This window comes from Perognathus longimembris, chromosome 5 (assembly GCF_023159225.1).
Source record: "Perognathus longimembris pacificus isolate PPM17 chromosome 5, ASM2315922v1, whole genome shotgun sequence".
NCBI classification, from domain to species: Eukaryota; Metazoa; Chordata; class Mammalia; order Rodentia; family Heteromyidae; genus Perognathus; species Perognathus longimembris.
Window position 1 is genome coordinate 50,905,743 of NC_063165.1, and position 18,976 is coordinate 50,924,718.

The 18,976-nt window shown below is 39.1% G+C and overlaps 1 protein-coding gene and 1 non-coding gene across 7 annotated transcripts in view; both read right to left on the minus strand.

Moving 5' to 3' along the window:
- The window catches only part of Lrch3 (leucine rich repeats and calponin homology domain containing 3), a 103,965-nt gene that overhangs the window by 29,400 nt on the left and 55,589 nt on the right, over positions 1–18,976 (minus strand). For 5 of the 6 annotated variants that reach the window (XM_048346840.1, XM_048346844.1, XM_048346842.1 and 2 more), the window contains exons 7-10: positions 17,039–17,132; positions 15,892–16,012; positions 10,952–11,097; positions 4,508–4,578 (exon numbers count right to left, since the gene is read on the minus strand). In XM_048346840.1, the coding sequence (XP_048202797.1) occupies positions 4,508–4,578; positions 10,952–11,097; positions 15,892–16,012; positions 17,039–17,132 (432 nt within the window). The remainder of the gene's footprint in view (positions 1–4,507; positions 4,579–10,951; positions 11,098–15,891; positions 16,013–17,038; positions 17,133–18,976) is intronic. The other variant, XM_048346841.1, reaches the window with a different exon arrangement.
- Positions 17,409–17,515, minus strand: LOC125352137. The gene has a single exon (XR_007211131.1). It is a non-coding gene; the product is annotated as a U6 spliceosomal RNA (small nuclear RNA).

Here is an 18,976-nt window from a genome sequence, read left to right on the forward strand (position 1 = left end):
AGAACCTAGAAGCTGGGAGCTGGTGGCTCATGCCTGTAATTCTGGCTACTCAGGAGGTTGAGATCTGAGGATCACGGTTCAAATCTAGCCAGGGCAGGAAAAGTCCATGGGAATCTCATCTCCAGCTAACCAGCAAAAAGTCAGAAGTAGAACTGTGATTTAAGTAGTACAGTTAGCCTTGAGCAAGAAAATCCTCAGGAACAGAGCTAAGACCCTGAGTTCAAGCCCCAGGACTAGTGCACACACACACACACACATCCTAGAAAGACAAAACCATATTAAAATAACAGCTCTAGCTTCACAAGATTTGTCATTAATGTATGGGTTTCTGATTCAAGGACCATATAAGCTTTAGTAATTCAAAATATCTAATTATAAAAGAATTATGGGGGCTGGGAATATGGCCTAGTGGCAAGAGTGCCTGCCTCATATACATGAAGCCCTGGGTTCGATTCTCCAGCACCACATATCTAGAAAACGGCCAGAAGTGGCACTGTGGCTCAAGTGGCAGAGTGCTAGCCTTGAGCAATAAGGAAGCTAGGGACAGTGCTCAGGCCCTGAGTCCAAGCCCCAGGACTGGCCAAAAAAAAAATAATAATAAATAAAAATAATAATAATAAAAGAATTATGGATTTGGTTTCAAGTACTGTGGCAGATAAAACACTAGACAACTCTTCCAATGGAAATACATAAAATGCTGATTAAAATAAAGTAACATTTAAAATGTATTGCTAAAGTACCACACACGAACCCACAGATGCTAAAACAGATGTAAAAACTGGAATTTGGATTAAAGCATGCTACGCATTCTGGGTCTCATCATCTCTGACTCTTGCTCTTACTCCCATGAATATACTGCATTATATAGTGAAGGGGTCTTTGCAGATTAAATTGTTACTCATCAGTTAACCTTAAACATGGCCCTTAAAAATAAAAGAAAAACCAAGAGTTTGTGAGATGGGCAAAATGAGAAAGATTTAAAATGTCAAAAGAGTTCAGTTTGCTATTTCTGTCTTAAGCACTGAGGGAGCCAGGAACCTAGGAATGTGGACGGATTATGAGAATGGCTTCCAACCAAGAGCTACAAATAAAGGAGGATTTCAGTCCTATAGTTTCATGGAATTGAACTCTGCCAAGAGCATGTTAAAGTTTGAAAATGGATTCTCCCCCAGGTTCTCCAGATAGAATCCAGGTTAGCCAACACCTTGACTTCATCTCCAAGTGAACTTGCTTAGACTTCTATATTATAGAAGATGTAATATAAGAGATGTTATTGTAAAACTGCTAAATTGGTATCAGACATTAGAAAACTGGTATATAAGGTAACTGATTAAAAATGCTGGCTTTTTAACTTGAGAGTTTCTATTAAATCATAGAGATCTTCAGCTTCACTTCTGATAGAAACAAGATAAAGCCTAGGGTCATCCAAGGTGAGTATATGTAATAGGAAATCTGTGCATGAGACTGGGTTCTCCAAAGACCATATGTTCGGTTTAAGTATATAGTAACTAAAAAGCCTTTCTGAGATAAATTTCAAAGCATGAAAAGTTTAACAAATCTTTAAGAAATAATTACAGCATAAAGGCCAAGTTAATGAGATTTTATTTCTTTCATTATTCTTCCCACATTTTCTGTATTCTACCTACATCATTGTCCAAGAGGTAACCTTTGTTTTTGTATGTGTAATAGTACTGAGGCTTGATGCAGGGCCTTGCATCATGCCTGGTGATCTACCATTTGAGCCATGCCACTTGGTTGGCTTTTTGCTGGTTAATTGGTCATAGAGCCTCAAAGACTCTCAAGAGAGCCTCAACTAGCTTTTAACCCTGATACTCCAGATCTCAGCCTTCCGAGTAGCTAGGATTACAGGCGTGAGCCACTGATGCGTGGTTCCTGAGACAATTTTAACACATTATGAAACATAAAACATGTTGTATGACAGTTTTTGTATAATAAATTTGTTGTCATTTAAGAATAGATATGTCAGGTATACTGATTTAAGACTTCATAAAAACAAAGAAGGGACAAAGAACTAACAACTGGAAAATACTCAACTACTATGATACAATTTATAACAAGAAACCTTTTGGAATTCAACAATGAGAAGCAGTATTCTTAATAATCAAGACAATTTTAGAAACACACTAAGTATAGTGGAAAAATCATGTTAATTGAAACAGAAGAGACAATATCCAACATTATCTCTATCTTCTCTGGTTTGGAAGACTGGCCTAACACCTGTGGCTCATGCCTGTAATCCTAGCTACTTAGGAGGATGAGATCTGAGGATCACAACTCAAAGCCAGCCCCATCAGAAAGTCTGTGAGACTCTAATCTCCAACTAACCAACAGAAAACCAGAAGTGGCACTGTGGCTCAAAATGGTAGAATGCTAGCCTTGAACTGAAGACCTCAAGGACAGTTCAGAGGCCCAGAGTTCAAGACCCACAACTGATACACACGCGTGTGTACACACACACACAAAGGGAGACTGGCAGGGTGCCAGTGGATCATACCTGTAATTCTAGCTACTCAAGAGGCCGAGACCTGAGGATCATGGTTCAAAGCCAGACTGAGCAGGAAAGTCAGTGAGAATCCTATCTCCAATTAATCACCAGAAAACGGGAAGTGGCACTGTGGCTCAAAGTGGTAGAATGCTAGACTTGAGCTGAAGAGCTCAGGGACAGTGCCCAGGCCCAGAGTTCAAACCACATGACCAACCAAAAAAAAAAAAAAAAAAAGGAAGACTATACCTGACTTATGTAACTGTAACCTCTCTGTACAAAACCTTTATAACAATAAAGTACTAAAAAAAACAGAAGACTGTATTCAAAATAGCCACATTATGTAAGCAATCCAGATGCCCTACAATAGATAAGTGGATCAATAAAATGTGGTATATATAAACAATGGAATTTTACTCATCCATTAGAAAGAATAAACTTATGTCATTTGCAGGGAAATTGATGGACCTAGAACAAATCGTGCTAAGTGAGGTAAGCCATGCTCACAGACAAATGGTACATGTTTTTTCTTATATGGGGAAGCTAGATCTAAAATATAACCTACATGATAACCTACACAGGACTCTTAAGCACACACAGTCAGAAGAACATAAAGGTATAAGCTCTCTGAACATTTGGGAATTCCAGGAAATGGATACAAGGGATTTGTTGTTGGTGGTGGTAGTGTTTGTTTTTGCTTTGGGTTTTCCCCCCTTTTAGGGGGGACAAAAAAGAGTGCAGGAAGGGAAGAAGGAAAGATGAACAAATGTAATCACACTATTCAATATATACTACATGGAAAATGACCGATGTAACTTGTGGGCAGAGATGGGAGGGGGAAACTGGGAGAAAGCAAAGGGGTGACACTGCAAAAAAAAGAAATACACTCATTACTTATGAAATAGTAACTCCTCTATACAACACCTTAATAATATCAATAAAATTATATTAAAAAATAGAAGACTGGGGGCTGGGGATATGGCCTAGTGGCAAGAGTGCTTGCCTCGTATAAATGAGGCCCTGGGTTTGATTCCTCAGCACCACATATACAGAAAATGGCCAGAAGTGGCGCTGTGGCTCAAGTGGCAGAGTGCTAGCCTTGAGCAAAAAAGAAGCCAGGCCCTGAGTTCATGGCCTAGGACTGGCCAAAAAAAAAAAAAAAAAAAAAAAAAGAAGAAGACTGGCTGGGCACTAGTGGCTTATGCCTGTAATCCTTAACTATTCAGGAGGCTAAGATCTAAAGGATCATGGTTCAAAGCCAATCCAGGCAGGAAAGCCTGTGAGACTTTTATCTCCAATCAAGCACCCAAAAAGCCAGAAGTGGAGCTGTGGCTCAAGTGGTAGAGCACTAGTCTGAGCATAAAAGCTCAGGGACAGCACCCAGGCCCTGGGTTCAAGCCCCATGACCAGCACTAAAAAAGAAAGAGAAAGAGAGAGAGAGAGAGAGAGAGAGAGGGGAAGGAAGGAAGGAAGGAAGGAAGGAAGGAAGGAAGGAAGGAAGGAAGGAAGGAAGGAAGGGAGGGAGGGAGGGAGGGAGGGAAGGGACTTCTGAAAATCTTTAATCTCTCCTTATGCATGAATCCACATATTACTGGCACAAAATTTCATTGCTAAGAAGTGCCTTCAAATCAGTTAATTGCAGAAATAATAGTGGTTTAGGTGGTCTGTATTTAGAATCAAATCAATTGCAGTTCATTTTTCTGGCACAATCACAAAAGCACACTGTCATTTTAAGTAAATGATCTCTAAAAGTTATAGTTTCTAAACAACTTCATTATGTTTGGTTGTACACAAACCAAAATTACTTCACATTCTTTTTAATCCGTTATTTTTATATATTTTTTATTTTAAGTTTTTATTATCAAACTGAATTACAGAGAGATTACAGTTTCATACATTAGGCATTGGATACATTTCTTGTACTGTTTGTTACCTCGTCCCTCATTCCCCCTCCCCCCATCAGTTTTATGACAGAGAGAAGTAAATAAAATTGCTTGTTCAAACCTGTTTTGATGCGAATATCTTCTCAAGTCTTCTGATTTTTGAAACTCCCTAGTGGCTACTGGCTTTGAACCCTAGAACAACAAAAAAAGTATAAATAAACAAATTTATCATATATATAGGTATATATATATATCTAGAGTACTGTGATTATATTATTATACTATTTATATTCAACTTGGAAAAAATATTCAACTTGGCATTTAGGAATTTGTGCATTACAATGAAAGATTATTTTAATAGAATCTTTAAGTATGAGCTTTATGTTTAAAGGAATTATAGGATAGCCAAGCATGATGGCGAATGCCTATAATCATAGCACTTAGGAAGGTAAGGCAGGAAGATTATGAGTTTAATACCAATCTGGGCTATATAGTATACATAATAGCATGAGGAGATATACCCTGTCTCAAAACAAACATGAAACCAAAATGAAATGAAACATTATTTCAAGCTATCTTGCATATGCTTTGATAAGAAACAACCTAAAATATGTTATTTACCAAAAAAGTTTTTTTTCTCATTGTATTAAAAAAATTATAATGACTAAACAAGAAAGGTCCTTCCTTCCTTCCTTCCTTCCTTCCTTCCCTCCCTCCCTCCCTCCCTCCCTCCCTCCCTCCCTCCCTCCCTCCCTCCCTCCCTCCCTCCCTCCCTCCCTCCCTCCCTCCCTCCCTCCCTCCCTCCCTCCCTCCCTCCCTCCCTCCCTCCCTCCCTCCCTCCCTCCTTCCTTCCTTCCTTCCTTCCTTCCTTCCTTCCTCTCTTGCCATGGGGCTTGAACTCAGGGCCTAGGCACTGTCTCTGAGCTCTTCTGCTCAAGGCTAGCATTCTACCTCTTTGAGCCTTACCACCATTTTCAGTTTTCTGGTGGTTAATTGTAGATGAGAGTCTCATGGGCTTTCCTGCCTGGGAAGGCTTCAAATCGTAATCCTTAAATCTCAGCTAGGATTACAGACACTAGTAACCAGTGCCTGGCTAAGAAAGGATCTTTTCTATCTCAAGCTTCTACCTAGGACAGGAATTCTTCCATACACTATCCCATTTGTTCACTTTTTCTTGAATATATGGGGTAAAAGGGAGTTTACTGGGCAGATTATATCTCTTGCTCAGCCTTTTCACTCATGGCTAGCACTCTACCATTTGAGCCATCCTTCATGTCTGGCTTTTTGCTTGTTATTTGGAAATAAAAGTTCTGAAGGCAGAGCCCAAGATGGCTTTGAAACTTGATCCTCAAATCTCAGCCTCTTTTGTTGCTAGGATTACAGGCAAGAGGCACTGACTGATACCTGGAGGGCAGATTATTTTTCTTTATTTTTACATTACCAAAAACTGTCTCTTGGGCTGGGAATATGGCTTAGTGGTAGAGTGCTTACCTAGCCCTGGGTTCAATTCCTCAGTACCACATAGACAGAAAAACCCCGAAGTGGCACTGTGGCTCAAGTGGTAGAGTGCTAACCTTGAGCAAAAAGAAACTAGGGACAGTGCTCAGACCCTGAGTACCAAGCCCCAGTACTGGCAAAAACAAAGCAAAACCAAAAAAATCAACTGTCTCTTATCAGTCTTACAAATTAATCCTCGATGTTGGCAGAACATCAACCAAAAGTTATTTCTATGGTAAAATGTCTAAATTAGGGCTGGAGATATGGCCTAGTGGCAAGAGTGCTTGCCTCGTATACATGAGGCCCTGGGTTCAATTCCCCAGCACCACATATACAGAAAATGGCCAGAAGAGGCGCTGTGGCTCAAGTGGCAGAGTGCTAGCCTTGAGCAAAAAGAAGCCAGGGACAGTGCTCAGGCCCTGAGTCCAAGACCCAGGACTGGCAAAAAAATAAAATAAATAAAATTAAAAAAATGTCTAAATTAAAAAAGAAATATTACTATCAACTTACTGTATTTATAAAGACATAAAGATCATTTGCAAAAGCATCATTGGAGAAAATGAAGCTGACTTAAGTGACAGATCCATAGGATGAGAAATAGAATGACAAATCAAGATACTACTTAAAAGGTACCACAGTATTTTGACAAATGAGGATATATAGAAGCCTTCCTTCCTTCCTTCCTTCCTTCCTTCCTTCCTTCCTTCCTTCCTTCCTTCCTTCCTTCCCTTTTTATGCAAGTCCTGGGGCTTGAACTCAGGGCCTAGGTGCTGTCCTGTTCTACAGTTTTTATGTTCAAGGCTAGTGTTCTACCACTTGGGCCATAGCTCCACTTCCAAGTATTTTTGGTAGCTAATTGGAATTAAGAGTCTCATGAGCTTTTTTGCCCAGGCTAGATTCCAACTGTGATCCTCAGATCTCATCTGGCCTACAATCTTATTACAACATAAAAACTAAGGGGCTGGGAATATGGCCTAGTGGTAAAGTGCTCACCTCATATACATGAAGCCCTGGGTTCAATTCCTCAGCACCACATATATAGAGAAAGCTGGATGTGGCACTGTAGCTCAAGTGGTAGAGTGCTAGCCTTGAGCAAAAAGAAGCCAGAGACAGTGCTCACTCAGGCCCTGAGTTCAAGCCCCAGGACTGGCAAAAAAACCAAACCAAAACAAAAAATAATAATCAATATGGGTATTCTTGGCTAAACATGGTGGTGTACATTTTGTAATCTGAGCTACTCGGGTGGTAGGGGCAGGAGGATCACAGACCAAGGTCAATCTGGGTAAAGTTAGCATAGACCTGAACAGAAAAACACGTTAAAAAGGACTGGAGCTGTTACTCAAGACACATGCAAGCAAGCAAATGGCCCAGAGTTAAGTCCCCAGGACTACAGAAAGGAAGGAAGGGCTGGACACCAGTGACTCATGCCTATAATCCTAGCTACTCAGGAGAATGAAATCTGAGGATCATGGTTCAAAGCCATCCAGGCATCCAAAAAGCTGGAAGTAAAGCTGTGGCTAAGGTGGTAGAGTACTCGCCTCGAACCAGAAAGCTCAGAGACAGCACCCAGGCCCCGAGTTCAAGCACTAAGACCAGCAGGCAAAAAAAAAAAAAAAAAAAAAAAAAGAGGGGAAGGAAGGAAAGGAAAGGAGGGGAGAAAGTAGAGAAATAAAAGGAAAGAAGGGTAATCTTTAACAGAAAAGAAAGAAAACAGCTTCTGCAAAAATAACTAGCTAGGTGCAGGTGATGCACATCTGTAATGCTAGCTACTCAGGAGGCTGAAATCTGAGGATTGCTGGCCAGCCCAGGCAGGAAAGTCCATGAGATTCTTATTTTCAATTAACCACTGTGGAGCTGTGGCTCAAGTGGTAGAGTGCTAGTCTTGAGTTGAAGAGCTCAGGGACAGCACCCAGGCCCAGAGCTCAAGCCCCACGACTGACAAAACAAAAAAAGTATAGCTAAAATTCAGATGTAAAACTACTTATTGTATACATTCAAGAAATATAATACATGTAACTAGAAAAATCTTCTTTGGCAAGTTTTCCAAAAGGGTCAAAAGCTGATGACCTTAGGTTTGGGCATGAGAATCATACAGAATAAGCCTTACTTCTGGGACACTGAGAGAGAATAAATTATCCTATTTTTCTGACCATGTCACTTTGTTTATACAAAAATCCTAGTATATTCTATCATTATTTACATTGGTTTTATGATGCATTAATTACCTAAAATTGCTGCAAGAAGTGCATGGAAATATTCAAATCTATATGACATTGATTCAATTTTACAAATAAGTATAAATCACACCCTATTCATGCAGGAGTGGTCTATGGATGTGAGAAGTATTAAAAGGAAATAATAGCAATATCTCAAATAGGTTAGTCTTTTTATTTATTTATTTTAGCCAGTCTTGGGGCTTGAACTCCAGGCCTGAGAGCTGTTCCTGGCTTTTTTATGAACTCAAGGCTAGCACTCTACCACTTGAGCCACAGTGCCACTTCTGGCCTTTTCTATATATGTGGTGCTGAGGGATTGAACCCAGGGCTTCATGTATGTGAGGCAAGCACTCTACCACTAGGCCATATTCCCAGCCCAGGTTAGTCTTTTTAAATAATCTTTTTTAAACAGTATTCAGAAATTGAAAAATGCTATTTCTTCAATAATTATTAAGTCATCTGAAAATCCTGCGTTATATTTTCACAGATTCTAAATTGATGACAGAAATCATAAATAGACTTATGACACAGAACCATAAAAAAACTGCCATACATGGGCATACAGGGACAATGAGTTCAAGCTCCAGGACTGGCAAAAAAACAAAACCAAACAAAAAAACTGCCATATACAATAGGTATCTAGAGCTTAAAAAATATTATTATAAAAGAGCCAATATAATGGGTTAAAGAAATGCAGAATTTTTCATAGTAGCATAATAAGTATTTTCAGGTTTAGTAGATATCCCCCCATTTATATAGCCTTACTAATCATAAAATGATCAAAGAAAAGGACCACAAGAAGTGAAAAAAGGATATTTTTAAAGATAGGGTATTATTATACTGGGCATCAGTGATTCATTCTTTTTTTTTTATTTGCCATTCCTGGGCCTTGGACTCAGGGCCTGAGCACTGTCCCTGGCTTCTTTTTGCTCAAGGCTAGCACTCTGCCACTTGAGCCACAGCACCACTTCTGGCCATTTTCTATATATGTGGTGCTGGGGAATTGAACCTAGGGCTTCATGTGTAGGAGGCAAGCACTCTTGCCACTAGGCCATATTCCCAGCCCCCAGTGATTCATTCTTATACCATAGCTACATAGGACTGAGATCTCATGATCAGTTTGAAGTTCAGACTGGGCAGGAAAATCCATGAGACTTTTTTTTTCCTTCCATGAGACTCTTATCTCCAAATAATCACCAAAAAGTTGGAAGTGAAGCTATGGCTCAAGTGGTAGAGTGCTAGCCTTGAGAAAAAAAACCTCAGGGACACTGCGTAGCGCTGGTGGCTTGCATTCCTCTTACTCAGGAGGCTGATGAGATCTGAGGATCTAGGTTCAAAGGCAACCTGGGCAGAAAATTCTGTTTGAGAGTCTTATCTCCAATTAATCACCAGAAAACTGGAAGTGGAATTGTGGCTCAAAGTGATAGCGTGCTAGCTTTGAGCAACAAGAGCTCAGGGACAACACCTAGGTTCAAGCCCCATGACCAACAGAAGAAGAAAACAAGCTCAGAGGTGGTTTGCAAGCCGGAGTTCAAGCCCCAGGAACAGCTTATACACATAAAAATATGCCATTAATTTTATTGCAAAGTAGTTTCCCACTCCAGCAGAGGCTGAGAGGCTGAGCCAGAAATAGTTTCATCAACCATCTTATCTAATGGTATCTCTGGGTTGCAGGACTTGATTTATACAACTTTAAATACAAAGGTGTTTTTTGAACACCAACAAAAAACACTGTGTTCAAAGCCTTCAAATAGGAAAACCCCAGGATTCCTTTTAAACATTGATAATATCCCTCCACAACATGCCCCACTTGAAGTGAATTCTTTATTTCTAAAGACAAAATACATCATTTTCTAAAATGCCCCAAAGTGTCTCTCAAATAGCCCCTATTTAGAGCCCGGGATGAACTCCAGACATCTACAGCACACATACTAAAATGGAGCCATTTTATTATGCTGACTAGATACACTGAAGAATGCTATTCTACTTGAGCCCCTTGGGGAATTGGCAGAGATCCTGCAGTGGGCTGAATGCTCATTTGTTTTCTACAGCAGTTCAACACTCCACTCATTGCAAGAGATACCCAAGAATTTTAATAGTGAACAATTTATATTCTTTTAACTTAGGATAAAAGAGCCAATATAATTAAGCTTATCATAAATAGTCTACAGGTTGGTTGTACACTGGTTCAGAAGTCAATTTTTTGGCTCATACCATAATTACCAATCAATAAAACCATGATTTACTTGCTAGTAACAATAAGAAAGCAAAATACAAAAAAAAAGGAAACCAAAACCGCCAGAAAAACAAATCAAACTAAACAAAACAGCAATGACAAACATCATTGCTTTCGATTTTCTTCAAAGGTCTTGAGTTACTCTTAAAAATCCTCTTATTTCTTCTTCAAAAAATAATGAAATCTGGGCTGGGGATATGGCCTAGTGGCAAGAGTGCTTGCCTCGTATACATGAGGCCCTAGGTGCGATTCCCCAGCACCACATATACAGAAAATGGCCAGAAGTGGCGCTGTGGCTCAAGTGGCAGAGTGCTAGCCTTGAGCAAGAAGAAGCCAGGGACAGTGCTCAGGCCCTGAGTCCAAGGCCCAGGACTGGTCAAAAATAAATAAATAAATAAATAAAAATAATAAAATCTGTCTTCTTATTCCAAAGTTAACCTAAATCTTGTTTGAGATTGTCTGACTTTCTGAATAAATCCGAAAAAAATCTAAGACTAAATTCAGAAGTGAACATGATAAAATAATCAGGCCTAAAGTAACAAATCAGAAAAATGACTAAACTGTATCCTGTTTTTCTAGGGAACAGGAGCAGTTAGATTTAAATAGTGTGTACTACCTCATGAGAGATTCGGCGTTGTTCAATATAGGCCATAAACTGCGAACTGAGACTGTCTGAGTCCAGAACCTTGCGTTGTCTCCCCTCATCTTCTTCCTCTGCTGTACAGCTGTCAATGTAGTCGATCTGATCTAGATCATGTTCCACTATACACAGCACACACAGACATGGAGAAAAGCATTCAAAGATTATGAATAAAAGGCATTCATTTAAATTATTTTCTTTCCTTCCCCACATATTCTATTCTTTTTTTAAAACAATTTTTATTTATTATTTATTTATTTATTTTGTCAGGCCTGAGCACTGTCCCTGACTTCTTTTTGCTTAAGGCTAGCACTCTGCCACTTGAGCCACAGCGCCACTTCTGGCCATTTTCTGTATATGTGGTGCTGGGGAATTGAACCTAGGGCTTCATGTATAGGAGGCAAGCACTCTTGCCACTAGGCCATATTCCCAGCCCATATATTCTATTCTGAAAGTAGACAAAATGACAAATTTAAATGACAGAATCCTTCATTATTCAGTTTATAGTCACAAATACAGGCTCTCTGAAAAACCTTAGTTTAATTCATTAAAGAATGTAATGTAACTGTGGGTAATATTCATCTTTAATGTTTCATTTTACATTAAACATATTTTCAGTGTTTTAGATAAGACAATTTGAGTTATGATTCAGAAAAATTCCAATTTTTAAGTAACAAAGGCTGGATTTTCTTTTTTTCTTTCTTCTTCTTTTTTATTTTTTTTTGCCAGTCTTGGGTTTTGAACTCAGGACCCGATCAATGTCCCTGGCTTCTTTTTGCTCAAGGCTAGCACTCTGCCACTTGAGCCACAGCACCACGTCTGGCTTTTTCTATATATGTGGTACTGAGGAATTGAACCCAGGGTTTCAAGTATATCAGGCAAGCACTCTACCACTAGGCCATATTCCCAGCGCCCCCGCCCCCCTTTTTAAGCAACAGAAATAACCATGTTTATTTGTTTACTGAAATTTATTTCCATAATGCATTTTCTTTATGTGTCATTTTATTTTATTTTATTTTATTTTTGCCAGTCCTGGGCCTTGGACTAAGGGCCTGAGCACTGTCCCTGGCTTCTTTTTGCTGAAGGCTAGCACTCTGCCACTTGAGCCACAGCGCCACTTCTGGCTGTTTTCTATATATGTGGTGCTTGGGAATCAAACCCAGGGCTTCATGTATACGAGGCAATCACTCTTGCCTCTAGGCCATATTCCCAGCCTTATGTGTCATTTATTTAATAGTGCTCAAGATTACACCTAGGGCCTCACCTCTGCTAGGGAAGTGCTCTACCATTGAGCTATGCCTGCCTGGACCCTTTATTTATTTTTTTGAGACTGGGTCTTGCTATCTGTTACTCAGGGTGACCTAGAGGTCACTATGTAATGCAGGCTGGCATCAAACTCACAATCCTCCTATTGTTTCAGCCTCTGTCTCCAGCAGGGACATAGGTATGCATCACTATGCATGGCTGCATCTTCTTTCCATGTTTTAGTTTAGGGTTTCATGATCATACTGAGGATCTAACAGGAAGAAAACCTTATATGGTCAACTCAAAAGAAAGTAAAAGGCAATTTTTAAAAAAAAGAGGAGGGCTGGGGATATGGCCTAGTGGCAAGAGAGCTTGCCTCGTATACATGAGGCCCTGGGTTCGATTCCCCAGCACCACATATACAGAAAACGGCCAGAAGTGGCGCTGTGGCTCAAGTGGCAGAGTGCTAGCCTTGAGCAAAAGGAAGCCAGGGACAGTGCTCAGGCCCTGAGTCCAAGCCCCAGGACTGGCCAAAAAAAAAAAAAGAGGATAGGAAGAAACTGGACTTTGAGTTATTGACTACTATTTCCTTCCTGTAACTATAATTCAATTTTTTTTTGTTTTCTCACCCATAAAAACCATGATTAGAACAAAGATTTTCCCCTTTACATTATTTTCCCTAATAATTATTTACTATAGTCTAAAATTATAACTATTTTGCAATAATTTGTGAAGGAAAGAAATTGAGGAATGTTTTCTTCTTTAGATGCTTCAGAGTAGAGAATCACAGAAACAAGATATAACCATGTACTTATTTCATCTGCTAAGTTTGAAATGCTTTGTTATTTTCAAGTTTAAAAGTTCGTTTTAACAATTAAAGTGGTGTGTATGCATATGCTAGGCGAAACCTTTCTGCTAAGATGATTTCTCTAGAGATGCATTAAATACCAAATATAATTTTATGATAGCCCATAAATAGCTTAAAATTTGCAATTGCTGGGAACAATAAATTTGGAGTTTATTTTTCAACCTGGTCTTCTGATTCCATTTTTACAAAATTTTCTATCTGGAATTAATAATAAAAATGAATTTGGGCTGGGTGCCAGTGCCTTAGGCATATAATCCTAACTATTCAGGGGGCTACGATCTGAGGATTATAGTTCAAACCAGCCCAGGAAGGAAGCGTAGTGAGGACTCTTTTCTCCAATTAAAAGCCAGAAGTAGCATTATGACTCAAGTGGTTAGAACCTTGAACACAAGAACTCAGGGACAGCATCCAGTCCCCCTGAGTTCAAACTCCTGGTCCGGCACAAAAACATAAAGAATTTTGAGTTATTACTAATAGCTAAAAAGATGAAAGGCTGTGCCTACAACTATGTGAGAAACAAGGTTTATAAATGTATTTTGTCAATGTGCCACAATTTATCTAAGTTTATATTATGACCATTCTCGAGGAAGCAACATCACGTCTACTATCTAGACCAGTCCAGAAAAGCCACAGCTGGCACTGGTTGCTTACATTTGTAATCCTAGCTGTACTCTCAAGAAGCTGAGAACTGGGGAATCATGGTTCAAAGCCAGTCCAAGCAAGAAAGTCTATGAGACTCTTTACTTCCAATTAACCAGCTAAAAAGGAGAAGTAGAATATCAACCTGGAGTGAAAAAACTAAGGGACGATGCCCAAGCCCCAAGTTTAAAACCCAGTACTGGCACACACACACATACACACAAAACAATAGTAAAGTAAAAAAAGAATGTAAGCCACAGAAGTGATTCCCATATGAAATTTGGTACTTTGTACTAGTTACATTAAAAATGTAACATTAATTTTAATAATGTATTTTGTATAACACATCTAAATATAATTTCAACATATTCAATATGTAATTCAATATATAATTTCAACATATACTCAATTAAAAATTTCATGTGACGTGTATCTTATATTTACAAAATACCTGACTGCAGAATGGCCACACTTCAAATGCTTGATAACCACATATGTATAGTCAGTGCTTATCATACTGAAAAGAAAGATCTGAAAGTTGTATTAAATCTTAAATGAGCTGATCAGGAACATATCTCTTATGAGAGCAAAATTTAAAAGAAAACTCTGAATTATGAAGGGAGAAGTGAAACGAATAAGCAATACAGGACAGAGGAAAAGACAACAGTAAGTCATTTAACTAAACTCATTTAGAGATGAAAGCTTTTCTCTGAAAATAGAATAGATTTCTGGAAAAATCCAAGTAAATTCTTCTCTTTAACTGGCCTTCAAAATTTAAACATTAGAATTTGGTACTTCAAACTAAAGTAGTATGGAATGAAATGTTAAAAGCAAGAGTAGGGCTGGGAATGAGACTTAGTGGTAGAGTGCTTGCCTAGCATACATGAAGCCCTGGGTTCGATTCCTCAGTACCATATAAATAGAAAATGCCAGAAGTGGCGCTGTGGCTCAAGTGGTAGAGTGCTAGCCTTGAGCAAAAAAAGAGGCCAGGGACAGTGCTCAGGTGCTGATTCCAAGCCCAAGACTCCCCCCCCCCCCCAAAAAAAAGCAAGAGTACTTCAAAAGCATAAGGAAATAGTAGGAACTCTGTTAATTCTATTAAACTATAAAGTTTTAATCCCCCAAATAAGGAAAACAGGGATTCAGAAGTTTCAGAGAATATTATCCCATATGAGAGAAATGATAAACAGGAAGTGTGGCATGACCATACACATCTACAATCCTACCTACTTAGGAGGCTGAGATCTACATGGGTAACATGGTGAAAACCAATATTAAAACAGACAGCCAAGTGTTGGTGGCTCACACTTGTAATCCTAACTACTTAGGAAGCTGAGATCTGAGGACAGCGATTCAAAACCAGTTTGGGAAGGAAAGTCTATGAGACTATTCTATCTAATTAACCAGCAAAAAGCCAGAAGTGGAGGGAACTGTGGCTCAAGTAGTAGAGACCTAGCCTTAAGCACAAAAGCTCAGGAACATCACCCAGGCCCTGAATTCAAGGCCCATGAGGCATGCACATGCACGCACACGCACACATCCAGATAGACAAACAAATGCACTAGACACCTAATAAGACTGAATCACTTATAAATGGAGAATCATACACAGGGATATTAACTACTTCAAAAGAAGATCACAGTGAAATCAGGATTAACAAAGACCTACTCTAGGTGAACAGTCCAAATAAAACTTCCTACCAGAATAAGAATTAACAGCATTTCTGATGTGAGGCACTGGTGGTTCATGCCTATAATCCAAGCTACTAAGGAGGCTAAGATGTAAGGATCATGGTTTGAAGCTAGCCTACTTAGAAAAGTCTGTGAGACTCTTACCTCTAATTAACCAGCAAAAAGCTAGAAATAGATCTGTGTGGCTCAAGGGGTAAAGCACTAGCTTTGAGTAAAAAAGTCAAGTGAGTGAAAGGCCATGAGTTCAAGATCCAGTACCTGCCCTGCACCAGAGAAAGAGAGAGAGAAGTGGGGGGGGGGGGGGGATGACAGGAGAGATTTTATCCCACAAAGGCAATATTTTTAGTCATATATGAAAATAAATCTTTAGGGCAGTACAGAAGTTACAGACACACAAAAATGAGTAGGCATAAAAAGACCATTTGAAAAACATACGATGACTAAGAGTCTCTAGGGTTAGCAGTTATGCTCACCTCCACCATTGGTTACTATTAAACTACTGCGATTTTCTTGGTACTGGCTTTCTCTTCGTAGTCTTTGCTCTTTAGTAATCTCCGCTACTCGGAGAGGCAGATCTGAAAATTCATCTGTAGGCTTAAAAAAAGAAATGTTTAAAGAAATCATTTCCAATTAAGTATAGTTATAATAACAATAAAATTAACACTAAAGAAATAGCAAAAAAGTTTCAGAAATGAATAGTAAAGACTGTTGCCCAACACTGAATATATTTAATGCATGGAAGCATGTACATAAAAAAGTTAAAATGCAAAACATACAAATAAAAGGGCTAGAATAGCAAAACGTTAACAAAAAAGAAGCAGAAAGGTCTTCATGACTCTATAAGAAACATGGATTTAAATTATCTACCTATCTATCTATCTATCTGTATGGACATGGCCATCAAGGTATACATGCATAAACAATTTAGACTTCCAGTGAAATAATGTAAATATATATTACCAGCATTAGCATCAAAAGCTTATTTAGTTATTTAATTTGTATGTAAAATACCACACCTTAGTAACTTTAGAAAGTAGAAAACATATCACTAATAATTAAACAAAACAAAGTTTTGAACATAAACTTCTCTGAATGTTATCCCTCTCCCTGTCTTCCTTTGTTCCTGCTCTCTTGCTCTCTGTCTTTCTCAGTTCTAACAGCTTCTATCTTTCTATCAGTCTGCAATACTGTTTATTTTTCTTCTTCTTCTTCTTTTTTTTTTTTTTTTGACCGATCCTGGGGCTTAAATTTAGCTGAGGTGCTGTCCCTGCTGTCCTTTTACATACAGAAAATAAAGCAAAAAGCCTGAAGTGGAGCTGTGGCTCAAGTAGTAGAGAGCTAGCCTTAAGCAAAAAAGCTCAGAAACAGTGCCCAGGCCCTGAATTCAAGGCCCATGGCTGGTGCACAAGTCAGCACTCATGCGCATGTGCACACATACATATACACACACATACACCAAACAAACAAACCAGTCAAATAAATGTACCAGATACCTGATAAAACTGAATCTCTTATAAATGGAAAATTATAAGATCATGAATTGAATCTAATTTAGACACCTTTCCTTTACATTGTTTTCTCTTAAGTGAGAAGTTTTAATGAATGGAATGGAAGACTTACTTCATTCCCTGACCATCTCTTGTCCCCACTGTCCACACTATTGAAACCAGAATCAAGGGCTCCATAGGGACGACTGGAATACAGTTCTTCATGGCTGTTCAAAACAAACTTCAGCATTTAATATTTAAAAAGTTCACACAGGCAGTAAATGATACAATTTCACTACTAACATTCCATGGCAGACACTTATTTGTTAGAATTAAATAGGTATTATTCTAACTTTCTAATATGAAAAATTCCAAATAGAATCAAAGGAAGCAGAACACAATGTTCTAAGCTTCAAAAGTCACCATTTTGTATTTCTTGTTTGTTCTGTACCTCCACCCATTCAAAGTCACCTCCATTGTCACCTAACCTTTTCCCCCCCAAAAAATATATAGAACACTTCATCAATTTGTGTGTCATCCTTGTGCAGGGGCCATGCTAATCTGTTCTTTATTGTTCCAATTTTAGTATATGTGCAGCCAAAGGAAGTACTGTTTTTTGTTGTTGTTTTTTTTTTTTAGCCAGTCCTGGGCCTTGGACTCAGGGCCTGAGAACTGTCCCTGGCTTCTTCCCGCTCAAGGCTAGCACTCTGCCACTTGAGCCACAGCGCCGCTTCTGGCCGTTTTCTGTATATGTGGTGCTGGGGAATCGAACCTAGGGCCTCGTGTATCCGAGGCAGGCACTCTTGCCACTAGGCTATATCCCCAGCCCAGGAAGTACTGTTTTTATTTTTAACAGTACTTTGTATGTGTGTGCATGCGTGTGTGTGTGTGTGTATGTGCGCACGCACATATGTGCGCGTGTGTCCAGGGACTTGAACTGAGGGTTTGGGGGCCTGTTCCTGAGCTTTTTTTGCTCAAGGTTAGCATTCTATCATTTGAGCTACAGCTCCACTTTCAGCTTTTTGATGATTAACTGGAAACAGAAGTCTCACAGACTGGCTTTGAATAATGATCCTCATCTCAGCCTCTTGAATAGCTAGGATTACAGGTATGAGCCAAAGAGCCTGGCTAATAAAAATTTTAAAAGAAATTATTTTTTTTTATTAAGTGGTTACACAGATGGGTTTCAATTCCACAAGTCAGATAACAAGTACAATGTATCCTGACCAATGTCACCCCTTCCATCATTCTCCCCATCTTTCCCCAAATAGTACTTTTTTTTTTTTTTGCCAGTCCTGGGGCTTGAACTCAAGGCCTGAGCACTGTTCCTGGCTTCTTTTTGCTCAAGGCTAGCACTCTGCCACTTGAGCCATAGCGCCACTTCTGGCCTTTTCTCTGTATGTGGTGCTGAGGAATCGAACCCAGGGCTTCATGTATATGAGGCGAGCATTCTTGCCACTAGGCCATATTCCCAGCCCAGCCCCAGTACTTTTTAAAGATAATTTTTTCCTTCTTTATTGTCAAAGTGAAGTACAGAGTACAGAAGTACAGAAGTACAGTTTCATATGTAAGGCAAGTACATTTCTTTAAGATAAATTTAAATGATATTGAAATATACAGATCTTAGTTGATTTGGACAAGACTAAATACTTGTATCATGACAGAGGATGCTTATACTTTGCCAGAAAAGTTTTCACTCAACCCTTCTTAGTTAATTCTTTTAAAAAAAAGGGGGGAGGGGAGGTCTGGGAATGTGGCTCAGTGGTAGAGTGCTTGCCTAGCCTGCATGAAGCCCTGGGTTTGATTCCTCAAGTACCACATAAACAGAAAACGCCAGAAGTGTCACTGTGGCTCAAGTGGTAGAGTAATAGCTTGGAGCAAAAGAAGCTCAGGGACAGTGCCCAGGACTGACAAACAAACAAAAAGTAGTTTGCTAAACCAGACACAAAATGCTACATGTTAAGATTCCACTGACATGAAATTCTAGAAAAGACAGAAACTGTATTGTTAGAAAGCAGATTAGTGGCTGCAGATCAGGGACAAGGGGTAGAGGAAAAGGACTACTTATAGA